General features: G+C 38.9%; 1 protein-coding gene across 3 annotated transcripts; it reads left to right on the forward strand.

The window, feature by feature from the left end:
- The first annotated feature begins 914 nt into the window (after positions 1–914).
- On the forward strand, positions 915–11,306 carry LOC143882052 (protein RDM16-like). Of its 3 annotated transcripts, XM_077385443.1 has the most exons (7): positions 1,725–1,864; positions 8,647–8,730; positions 8,808–8,934; positions 9,054–9,521; positions 9,613–9,807; positions 9,901–10,061; positions 10,152–11,306. In XM_077385443.1, exons 2-7 carry the CDS (start codon positions 8,684–8,686, stop codon positions 11,026–11,028), a joined length of 1,875 nt encoding a protein of 624 aa, XP_077241558.1. In that variant the 5' UTR covers positions 1,725–1,864; positions 8,647–8,683; the 3' UTR covers positions 11,029–11,306. The 3 variants fall into 3 exon arrangements, with proteins under 3 accessions (XP_077241557.1, XP_077241558.1, XP_077241559.1); XM_077385442.1 differs by having other exon boundaries at positions 915–1,864; positions 8,647–8,934; XM_077385444.1 differs by lacking the exon at positions 1,725–1,864 and having other exon boundaries at positions 8,813–8,934.
- Positions 11,307–12,650: the final 1,344 nt, after the last annotated feature.

Genomic DNA, 12,650 nt, shown 5'->3' on the forward strand with positions numbered 1-12,650 from the left:
TGTTTTAAGGGGGTTAATTTATCCTCAAGCAGGGTACCATTCTCACAGAAACTGTTTAAGGGGGATTTTATCCGTTTGAGGAATATCATTTCCCTTTTTTTTTATTTTTTAAAGAAGTAGAGCCTTCTCTCCCTCTCTCCCTCAGCTCATATTTTACACTTTGGCGTTTAATATTTTTCATGGAATAATTTTTTGGGAAATGATATCCCCCCCTCCTCTTAACGGTTTCTGTGAGAATGGTTCATTGGTCGAGGATAAATTCACCCCCTATAATGTTTTTCTTGGCCTTTAAAACTTAACGAATACCGTTAAGGGGGGATTTTATCCGTCGGAGGGGGGAATATCAATAATAGGGTGCAACTTGGGTCGGGCTCAACCTGAACCCGATGGTTTCAACCCGATTTTGGCTTGGGTTGAGATAGCATTTTCTCGGGTTGGGTTGGGTTAGGGTTGAAAAAGGCCAACCTGATTTAATTTCAGGTTGGGTTAGAGTTGAGGCCTCGGCAACCCAACCCAACCCCTGTCCTTTAATTTATCATTATTTTCTTTGGATTATGTTTGTTTCTTGTATTTTTCTATTTGGATTGAACCTAACCCGAACCCAACTAGACCCGATTTGGAGGCGGGTTGGGTTAGGGTCGACTATCCTCAACCTAAGGCTCGGGTTGGGTTGGGTTAGGATTGAGGAAATGCTATCTCTAGTTGGATTAGGGTTGGGCCTCAACCCCACCAGAGTTGCACCCCTAAATATCATTCCCCCCTTCTTCTTTTTTTAAATAAAAGAATATATTCCCCCCCTTATTCACCGGCCACCCCTTGTCAAGTAAAAGCTAGGCGGCAACTCAGGTTGGGTTCAACCTCGAAAAAAGTCGGGTTGGGTTGGGTTGAGTTCGGGTCGGTATCGGTTGTCGGGCTCGGGTTGAGGGGTTGGGGAACCCGACCCAACCTGAGTTGCTTCAATAAATAATAAATAAGTCCATCCGAAAACCCATCCCGGAATACTCTCCTTCCGATTCTCAACATTCGTTCCCTCACAATCTTCAGCAGGCGGGGAGGGGGTTGTTCCTCTGCATTTCTTATCTCACAAAATTCTCCCTTGCAACACAGAAGAAGCAAAACGAACAGAGAAGAAAAACCCTAAAAGATGGATAGGGTTCACGAAAGGGAGAAATCCAGCAGAAAAACGAGAGACGAGCGGGACAGAGAATCAAACAAGGATCATCACCGTCAATCTGATCGCCATCGAGATCGGGATCACGATCACGATCACAAGCACCGAACCAGAGATACTCGAACCACAGATGATAGAACCAAAGACAAAGACGAGGAGGGTTTCAGAGTTAGGGTTTCACATTCTCGTCATTCCAATGACCAGAGGCACAAAGAAAGCGAACGCCACCGATCCATCGATTATCCGCACGATCTCGATCCAAAGCGCGAGCGATCGCATGAGCGGGATCTGATGAATGGTAGAGAAGGCAGCTTAGATAGGGTTTTGAATTCTGCAGATCGGGATAAGGGTTACAGGGAAGAATCTGTAGAGAGACGGTCTTCTTCGCATTCGCACAAGAGGAAAGAACATGGAGGGACTGATGTGCGATCGGATAAGGGAGAAAAGCGGATTAGGGTTTCGGAAGAGAGGAGAGATAAACGGCGATTCGAGGATCGGGTTGTGGAAGATTATAAGGACATGAATGGGGAACGAAAATTTGAGAATCGGAGAGTGGGGGAGGTAAGAGATATGGAAGAATTGAAACCATCAAAAGAAGTTGGGAAATTGGAGAAAAAAACATTTACAGATGAGCAGTTGGATAATGTTCATAGTGTTGCCGCCGCTTCAAATGGGAGTGGTTTCAGTGCTAATGTGAGTTTATTCTCCTTTTGTGGGTTTATTACTGCAAAATTTGTTTCATTCTATTGTGCTTCTTATTTAAGTATAGCTGCTTCAAATGGGAAGTTGAGTATAAGATGTTTATTTATGTGGTTATTGGAATTCGCTTTCTGAAAATGTATGTTGTGAATTTTGGGATTATGTGGTATTTTCTCTGACTGAATTCATGTTAATGTAGCTCAATTGATTACTGTTTATAATTTTAGTATTGCAATTGGTTACAATAAATGATAGTAAGTTTAGATGTAGGAAGATGTCTGGTGTATTGAAAGTTGAAACTTTGACATGGATTTGGAAGTAAAGAACAATTATAGGCCGATAAAATGCTCTCTTTTCCAATTTTTCGGTTGGCTGATAGAAAAGAAAGTAGGCTAGAGAATTTTCTCGGCTGTCCTTATTTTTGGCCTCTGTGTAACATTTGCTGCACTTGGTTGTGGGCCGTGTTCATTTAAATTTTTAGTTTTTAGATTTTCACTTTCATATTATTTCAAATTTAGTTGTTGCATTATTCAATATGATTTTAGAGAGATGAAAATAACGTGATGATTGTAGAGACCACAAGTTGCCAAGTCCCTGGGCACCAATCAGCTGTAAACTGTCTACATCCTAGACAACACTACTCGAGATTTATAGTTTCCTGAGTACAAATCGAGTGCAAGAAGCAATGTGACAAACAAAGGCAGGAAGTGAGAGCTCTATAGAATTGAAAATCCAGTAAACGAATTTTTTTTTTTTTTTTTTTTTTTTTGAGGAAGTGATAGGATAGGAAGCTTGCAAAAAGTGAGTGAAATGTATAGGACCATGATACGAGAAGTGAGAGAACTGATGTTGGAAGCATGTGAAATGTTTTAAACAATGAAGCACAGATACGGGTACGGGGTGCGGGTACGACACGATACCGGTACGTGGATACGCGATTTCTTAAAAAAAATAGGATACGGGTACGTTGGGGGTACGTTGAATATAATATATTTTTATATTTTATTATATATTTATAAAAATAAAAAATAAAATATTTTGTTAAAGAATTCAAACAATTTAATTGGAGAACAATCAAATAACAATAACATCACCAAAATCTGATATTACTTCTAAGTTGTTAGGTTTTTAATTATGGGATATATATATGAGAAAACGGTTCCTACACATATGTGTAGATGAGTTATCTACACACTAGCTTAAAATACAGTGAGGGCCACATTATTTGGGTGATCCAAACCATTCATTTTTAAGGCCCTCACATAGATAGGGTGTCCCAAAAAATCAGATCCATAGGATCATCCTAACCATTCGAACTGTGGAGGCAAAAAATGGACTAATTTGTGAAGGTTTAAAGACATCCATTTTACCTCCACAAATCGTAGGGTTGGGATGATCCTATGGATCTGATTTTTTGTGGACACCCTATCTATGTGAGGGCCTTTAAAATGGATGGCTTGGATCACCCAAATAATGTGGGCCCCCACTGTATTTTAAGCTAGTGTATAGAAAACTCTCTCCACATATATGTAGGAACCGTTTTCTCTCTCTCTCTCTCTCTCGATATATATATATATATATATATATATATATATATATATATATATTATAGATATTTTGTTATATTCAACCCCCCTTTTGGACAACCCATATATTGTAAATCTGTAATTTTCGATTTAATTTGAACCGGGTGCGCACCCGATACGTACACAAACCTGGGTGCGTACCCGGTACGCACCCAAAGAGCACCCGCACCCGACATGGGTACGTGGACCTCCGGAGAGTACCCATGCTTCTTAGGTTTTAAACATTCTAATCATGCACTATTCTTTAAACATTCTAATCGTGCACTAATCTGAGATTCAAAACATAGTTTGTAATTCTGCCAACCTTTTCCTTTCCTTTCGCAACCTCATCTCTATAGATTATTGCGGTCTTTAGGTCTTGTTTGTTTTGGATTTTGAGAATCGATTGTGAGTCCAAAACTGATTATTGGACTCAAATTTACGTTTAATTTTGAGAACAATAATCAGTTTTGGACTCACAATCAGCTCCCCCGCATCATCGTGGACTCAGGGTAAGTGGCACGAGAAATCGTTCTCGAAGAGGTGGAAATACGTGTTGACTTTAGCTCACCTCCAAAGTCAATTTAGAACATAGAAATTACTCATCCAATAGAATACAGCCTTGAACCACAACATGAAATTCTGCTTAGGTCCGAAGCCAGCTAATAAACTGGAATGAAGTCATTGAAGTAGAAACTAATAAATTAGCATGTCCCGAGTTCCTTCAAGATGTGAAGAATCACTAAACTTAAGTTAATATTCAAGCTGAAATTCAATTTAACAGTTCAGAGACCATGTCCCAAAATTGTGAATTGGGAATTTCCATTAGTAAACAAAAGACATCTGCTTGGTATTAGATGTGGTGCGATCACAACTAAGAAGACTTAGGAGCTCTTACGATGATGCCTTAAAGTAAGCCATTTAATCCATTTAAAGAACTTCTAGAAGCAGAATTTATAATGGAAAGTTGAATATTGTTAGGCCTCTTGATTGGCAGAGTTTTATTTACACATGCATAAGCCTATATATTCCAACTCAACAGAAGCTAAAGGAGGAAAGCTCTAGGTCAAAAGCAAAAAAAAAAAACATTTACCCAAGCCATCTCAGTTGCATTTCCAAATCATACGACTATTGTATTTTTTTGCAAATCTAACTATTTATTTAGGCTGCAAGCTAGAGTCTGACCAAACGTATCTAGTTACCTGAAGCTTAAGCTAGGACAAAAACTAATTCCATCTTGGATTGAGAACAAGATGCAGGAATAACCATGATCACTTTTGAAACTGAAAATGCCTTAGGATTAAGTATTTATAACAGATCCAATTAAAGAAATGGCATGAGTCATAATAGGAAATTCAATTGAAACAATGAAATTCTCAAGATGCCCAGACTCATGGCAATTCTCACCGGAAATCTTGCTAGGCACGGATATGAGTTACTTTTGCTAACATTTGACGGTTCCTTGGTAAAAACTTTAAAGTGATGAAAAAAAAAACCTCTCAAATGATAGCATTTCTCACTGACATAGTCATTCTTGTTGGAAATGCTAATGTTTGATCCTCAACCGAAAAAAAACCCTTTCAAATGATAGCATTTCTCTCTAACAGAGTCATTCTTGTAGGAAATGCTAATGTCTGATCCTCAACCGACTCTCTCAAAAACATCAACATCCTCTATGTTGCAATTGGCATAGATTGAACTTACTTTTCCACAATTTGCATCCAAATTTTAGGGCATTGAAGAGATACAACAGTATGCATGGATACGATCACTTACAGAATTTAATAGGAGAGAGAATCCAAGTCGACTCTTCATGGAAATTCATGGATTTCATTGATTCCAGCAGCCTCTGCAACAACTAAAGAATTTCAGGACAGAACTACTTTCCTTTGGTCTTTCAAGATGATTTTCTGAATCAAATCATAGATCAGCTAAGCAAGGCGATGCCTTGCTCCATTATCATGATGAAAACCTTGATTTTCAAGGTGAAAGGGACCAAAATTCCATGGAGGAGCGGGATTTCCAGGGTCTTGATCTCCTTGGACGAATTTGCACTAGAAACCCTATTTGCATCAGGTTTTCCCTCCTAAATGGGGCTAGATCTAGATCTAGCTCAAACTCAAATTCAATTTCAAAGTCTCCAATTCCAAAGTTCTTCATGGAAATGAGAGGGAAGGGCTATTTATAGCCAATTACAAAATGAAATGACAAAAACACCCCTAGCTACTCTAAAATGACAAAAATGCTACGACTCTAACAAAATAACCAAAATGCACCTACTAACATAAAAGGACTATTCGAGACACACAAAAAAAATGGAAAATGACCACTAATCCTAATCTAATGAGCAATCAATGGGCCGGCTAGGATTTTCTTTGACCGTGTTTTGACTTACATCTAGGGATGCAACTTGCATCGACCCGACCAGACCCGAGAAACCCTTTTTTCAAACCCGACCTGAGTTCCAACCCGATGAGGTTCAACCCGACCCGAGGAACCCTTTTTTCCAACCCGAACCCGAGTTCCTTTAGTATGGGATTGAAATGAACTGAAGAAGTTAATCATGGATCTCTTTCTTCAGTTTTCCGGATGTGGATTCACATTTTTCTAATGTTTCCTCTACTGCAAATTCCTTTAGTAAAATCAATTTGATTGAGCATATTCTAATGTTGTAAGCTATCATGGGATTTATCTACATTCTCTTTTTTCTGTCAGTGTCTTGGTTTGCAGTCAAGAACTAACTAAAGAAGTTTTCGAGTGTTCTAATTTGCCTTTGGATTTGAAAATCACGGCGCAATTTAAAAAAAAAAACATAATTAGTTGAGAACCCAACCATTGGGTCTCTGCAACACCAATGTAAACTATAGACTTTCAATAACATTTCCAATTTAACAGTTCTAAAATGTTCTGAACTGCAACATGGGTTTGTGCTTCACAAAATGGTTGTGTATAGAGAGACTTCCAAGTCAAATGTTAGGTTTAATGTTCATGGAAATAAAACTTAGAATAATATACTTCTAATCTTACAAGTACCATTAAAATTGTGAGACGTTTAATAAATGCCACTAATTTGGATATAACTGGACATTAACTGCATTATGGAAGCACCAATCACAAGGCCACCTTTCATTCTACTTCCAAGTGCTTTTGAACTTCCTTGCTATAGATGAAAGAGTTATGCATCATTAAAAACAAGATTAAAGAGTTATATTTTTTAAAGCTCAAGTGGAGAGGGATGCACATGAAGTTTTAAATAGAGACTCTTACTTTTAATTTTGTATGTTCTGATATTGCACATGAAATTACCATTTAAAAAAGGGATGCACATGAAATTTTAAATAGAGACTCTTACTTTCAATTTTGTATGTTCTGATATTGCTATAGGAATGTAAAATTTAATCCTCCTAGAACAGGGTTTGCATGTATATACTTGTTGAGCAAATTTTGGAGGCCATGACCTGCCCTCTTTTTTGTATATTGTGATATTGCTATAAGAATGTAGAATTTAATCGGCCTAAAACAATGTTTGCGGGTATTTGCTTGTTGAGGAAATTTTAGAGGCCTTGGCTTACTCCCATGGAGCCCGCATGCGCAATTGAAAATATTACTCCCTTTCCCCTTATCTAAAACCTCAAAACCGTAACTTTTCTTCTTATTTTATTCATTCCATTTCACCCTAAACCCTGCGCCCTCCTTCCATTTCACCCTAAACTGCCTTCCCGACGTGCGTCTGCGCCAAGGCTTCAAATTTCGGTTTCGGAATGCATTTCGGTCCTCACCGAAACCAAAATTTCAAATGAAATCAAATTTAGTAATATTTTATCTCATACAAAATTTCGACCGAACTTTCGGTAAAGTATTAAATAATCAAGAAAATCCCAGATTTTTTTGTGATATCCCTTAATTTCGGACCAAAATTTCAAAATTTCGCTCAAAATAAAGTTACGTTTTGAGTATTATGGATTTCAATTTCGGTCGAAATTTAAAACCTTGGTCTGCACTCCTCCAAACCTCCTCTAAGCCTACCAGAAATATTTTTCCCATCTAATCAAGTATTTTTTGTTACAAAACCCTAGTTTTCACCCTTCCTTTTCACCCCTATTTTCAAACCTATTTCCCCACATCCCTAAATCATCCATATTTCTCAATTTCTTTGAATCCAAATGGTCAAATTGAGAACCTGATTTTGTTCTATAATAGGCACATTATAAATTGTTATTGGGTTTGGGAGGCTTGAGACCTTCTACGATTTTTGCATGTGCGATTGAATTTCTTTGTGAGTTGTTGAGATTTGTGAGTTTTTCTAGTCTTGAATTCTTGCATGCTTTTATTTGGACTGATGATAAATTAATTTGCTTAGGGAAAATCTTAAGTTCTCAAAATTTGGTCGTTTTCATTCCAAAACCTCTGAATCTTATTGCTATCCAGATTTGTTAATTTTTTTTTCCATCAACTCATATTTTCTTTGAGTTTCTGAGCTGTAATTCCGGTTACTAAACAAGAATTTCGTTTACTGAACAACACTGCTTAGTTGTGATTCTTCCTACGTCACTACTTCACACTCCACTCCACTCCACTCTCACTCCACCTCCACTTACTTGGATACCACGTCACATCCTTGGTATTTCCTTCCATTTCATCTTGAGATGGCAACCTGACGGAGCCTTAAATATTGTCAACTACCCCCCAATAAAATATATAAATAGATTAATGAATAAAATTCAAGTGATCACACATATCATATCCATATTCTTGGCATTTTCTGCTTGCAATGTTGAAGGGAATCCATTTTATCCCTTACATTCTGCTATGCACTATGTGAAATTGAAACACAACAGGGATGCCATTCGTTTGAATTACAATGCATTTATGATATTAGCTTTCATTTTGACATTTTATGGCGGATTTTCACGTTCATCTTATTAGTCCAACTAGGCTGATGCCTTATTGTAAAGCATTTCCTTGCATGTTATCATATGTATCAGATATCACCATTCATACATGAACTTTGACCTCTTTTGTATTTGCATGGACTTGCAACTTGAAATGCATGTGATACCATTGCCTATATCAAACATATGAAAATCCTATTTGTAACACTCATACAACTTCTCTCTGATAAAGATTTATGCCAATAGGTTGCATTAGTATATTGGATCACCGTGGATATGAAGGGTTTTTTTACGCTTGCATGTATTTCTTATTTTACAGGGTGCTGCTGTGAAACCACTCCCTGTTTCATCAAGCCATGTGCCTGAGACTTCCTCTACATCTAATCATCTCCTTCCTATCAAGGTATCTTCAATTTCTACCACCAATGAAAATAAGGGAGTTAGTGTTACCAGATCTCATGAGGTTCCTGAAAAATCCAGTACAGATGGGACAACAACTTCAGCCGCTGGCAAAAGTGGAAGTCTCTCTCTTGATGCTTTAGCAAAAGCTAAGAAAGCTTTACAAATGCAGAAGGAATTGTCCGAAAAGCTGAAGAAAATTCCTCTGGTAAGTGCATCAGTGAACTTTCTTTACCTTATCTAGGCATACCCTTCTCAACCCTGCATAATTAATTTATTCTTCTCTTTTCGTAAGTGACTAGAGACACGTCGTTTTTTTTTATGCAGTTGAACAAAGCTGTTAGCTCAAGCTCAGATGGTAGCATGCCAGTGAACAAGGAGGGAGCTAAACCTTCATCAAACATAGATACACATTATGGATCCCAAGCCACATTAACAACTGCTTTGGCGGCCCCTCTTCCCGCAACATCAAGCATAATGACTGTGCCTGTTGGGGCTAATGCATCTGTGAAGCCACCTGTTGGGGGCATGGCTGCCCTTTCTGGGCTCACAACTATTCCTAGTTTTGAAGCCGTAAAACGAGCCCAGGAACTTGCTGCCAAGATGGGATTCCACCAGGACCCAGAGTTTGCTCCTCTCATAAATATGTTTCCTGGACAGATGACATCAGATGTGGTTGGGCAACATAAACCAGCCAAAGCTCCTGTTCTGCGTCTAGATGCACTTGGTAGAGAAATAGACGATCATGGAAATGTCATCAATATGCCTAAGCTCACAAACCTTAGCACCTTAAAGGTTTGTTAATTTCATTTTATTTCTTCTTTCCTTTTGTTGTTTTTTCTTCATTACTGAAGTTATCTTTTTGCGATTTGTGTATAAATACCAGGTCAACATTAACAAACAGAAAAAAGAAGCATTCCAAATACTTAGACCCGAACTAGATGGTGATACAGAATCTAATCCTCATTTTGATGCAACAATGGGCATCAATAAAACAAAGCTTCTGAGGCCCAAGAGGATGTCATTTCAGTTTGTAGAGGAAGGGAAATGGTCAAAACAGGCAGAGATAATTAAATTCAAGGTAATGCATATTCTAGGAGTCATTGTGTTCTCTTTTCAGCAGCTAATTTCCTTTCGCTGCTCTCGTCTGATTATTGTGCCTTGGAGTTTACAGAGTCAATTTGGGGAAGCACAAGCAAAAGAGCTCAAGACGAAGCAAGCACAGCTTGCAAAGGCAAAAGCTGAGCTCGATATCAATCCAAATTTGATAGAGGTTTCAGAAAGAGTTGTCACCAAAGAAAAACAGAAGGACCCAATTCCTGATATTGAGTGGTGGTAAGCAATTTATTTAGTTTTCTAAATCTAATTGTTAAATTTACATGTTCCTTGATGATGCTTTTCTAATCTTTCCTTATACAAAATCAGGGATGTGCCCCTCTTACTTTCTGGCACCTACAGTGATGTCACTGAAGATGCCATCACTAAAGATAAATTGAAGGTGGATAAAATCACAATTTACGTTGAACACCCTCTTCCAATTGAACCTCCTGCTGAGCCTGCCCCACCACCTCCACAGCCTCTGAAGCTAACAAAAAAGGAGCAGAAGAAATTACGTACACAACGGCGCCTTGCTAAGGAAAAAGACAGGCAAGAGATGATAAGGCAAGGCTTAATAGAACCTCCAAAACCAAAAATCAAGATGAGCAACCTTATGAAAGTACTTGGCTCTGAAGCTACTCAAGATCCAACTAGGCTCGAAATGGAGATTCGAAGTGCTGCTGCCGAGCGCGAACAAGCCCATGTTGATAGAAACATTGCCCGCAAGCTCACACCAGCAGAGCGCCGTGAGAAGAAAGAGAGGAAGCTCTTTGATGATCCAAATACGGTGGAGACCCTAGTTTCCATCTATAGGATTAATGACCTATCCCACCCACAAACACGTTTTAAGGTTGACGTGAACGCCCAAGAGAACCGACTTACAGGTTGTGCAGTAATATCAGATGACATCAGTGTTGTAGCTGTCGAAGGTGGTAGCAAATCCATTAAAAGGTACGGGAAGATAATGCTTAAGCGGATCAACTGGGCAGCTGCTGTGGCAAATGAAGAAGAGGAAGCTAAAAATGAAGATGCCCCCATTAACAAATGCGTGCTAGTGTGGCAAGGGAGCGTTGCAAAACCAAGCTTCAACAGATTTCTCGTTCATCAATGTAGAACTGAAACTGCTTCTCGGAAAGTTTTCTCTGATGCCGGTGTCGGACACTATTGGGATCTTGCAGCCAACTTTTCTGATGACCTAATATGAACGGAGAATGGGTGAGCCAGGATCTTGAGTAGGACTTAAAACTGCAGGTTAATAGTATGGATGGATGCACTAAAAGAAGAATGTTGCCTGCCTCGAGAAGGTAAGTTGTAAATTGTTGGTTGATATCAGTTTTGTTAGCCATTTTGGCATTGGTGTCTTCATGATAGGTTAGGAAGGTTATGTTGTTAGATGAGTTTGTTAGTCCATTCGGATGCGACTCAGTGCCTCACAAAAACTGTTGGTAACTCAATCCTTATACTCTCTTCTATTTTTTTTAAGTTGTCGTGTTTTGAATCATGCTTCTTCTGAAGTTTTGTGGCATTCTGTGCTTCTTTTGAGGACCATTTTGGTTTTGGGTGGCTTGCGCGATCTTCAGCGGCACAGTTTTAGTGATTGGAACTGCTCGAACACGCGAGCCCCACCAGAAAAGTATAAATTCTTATTATAGACAGGACACATCCGGCCTGCCCTGCCTAGTTGCTTGTCAAGTCACCTGCAGAACTAAGCAATGATAACAAAGTGGGTCCCACATTATGACATTATAAAAGAGGGAGATGATTTTTCCACCCCCTGCAGGAAGGATACACCCCCATTTTTTAACTTGATTGGAGGTCAGAAGGCATTAAAGTCTGCCCACAGTTCTTCACGCAACAGTGTAACAGGGTGGTGAAAAAATCATCCCCCTATCACAAAACCTCCTTGCTCGAGAAAAGGTCAAAAGAAAAATGGGTCCCATCAGATCCTCTGGACATTACCACCAAGTCACTTATAATAGGATATTTTGCCATAAGTGTCTCATCTCATCATTGGACAAGATGAATAAGTGACTCTCACACGGCCCTACCAACTAAGAAAGAAGCAACTTTGTCCACCGCCACGTGTATTTTGGGTGGGACGATACACCAAATAATGGTATACAGTCCCTTGTCCCTAGTCCCTAGTCCAGGCCCAACCCACAGCCGGTGGAGTTGGGAAAAGCCAGTTTGATAATTTTGGGTTGGGTTAGGATTTGAGGTCTCCCCAAACCCAACTCAATAGTCCTAGACCCAATTTTAAGTTTTATTCTAATTTTTTCTCCATTTTTAAAGGCTATTGATATTGGCAGTCCATGCTTTAATAATTGCACAAACTTGGCAATGTCTTTTCTTTTTTTAATTTGCTTCTGAGAGATTTTTGGGGGAATTGTAATAACGGAATAACCTTCGGCAGCTGTTTAAAAAATGAAGGGTTTTGCTAAGGGCACTCATTATGGTGCATTGAAAACCCAATAATAAAAGACAAGGTGTGTCTGTGCAATTATTAAAACATCATAAAATCATAAGATTATATTTTTGTTTTTACCTTGACCCAATCTAATCCCGGCCCAAACGGGCCCAATTTGAAAAATCAGGGAACACGAGTTGGGTTAGTGTTGAGAGATTTTAAGGGCAGTTTGGATTAAGATTGACCCTCCACACCATGGTTCCACGAGCGCTAAAGAGGAGGGACATTAGGAGGGTATTTTTGTCAATGCACCACTGATGCGGCCTTTCTTATATGGTAAGGGACAAATGACTAGGCGTTTGACTTTAAGGGTAAAGGGTAAAACCGTCATTTAGGAAAATGATTAAGATTATTCAAAT

The sequence above is a fragment of the Tasmannia lanceolata genome, unplaced genomic scaffold (genome assembly GCF_043159265.1).
Source record: "Tasmannia lanceolata isolate RefF3 unplaced genomic scaffold, GAP_Taslan_0.1 ptg000007l, whole genome shotgun sequence".
Classification (NCBI taxonomy): Eukaryota; Viridiplantae; Streptophyta; class Magnoliopsida; order Canellales; family Winteraceae; genus Tasmannia; species Tasmannia lanceolata.

What these genes read in the sequence shown, in the direction of transcription:
- LOC143882052 (XM_077385442.1), top strand. Translation starts at nt 1,145, where the DNA reads ATGGATAGGGTTCACGAAAGGGAGAAATCCAGCAGAAAAACGAGAGAC. An exon ending in GGAGTGGTTTCAGTGCTAAT is followed by an intron (nt 1,865 to 8,646) that starts GTGAGTTTATTC and finishes CTTATTTTACAG; the next exon opens with GGTGCTGCTGTGAAACCACT. An exon ending in CAAACCTTAGCACCTTAAAG is followed by an intron (nt 9,522 to 9,612) that starts GTTTGTTAATTT and finishes TATAAATACCAG; the next exon opens with GTCAACATTAACAAACAGAA.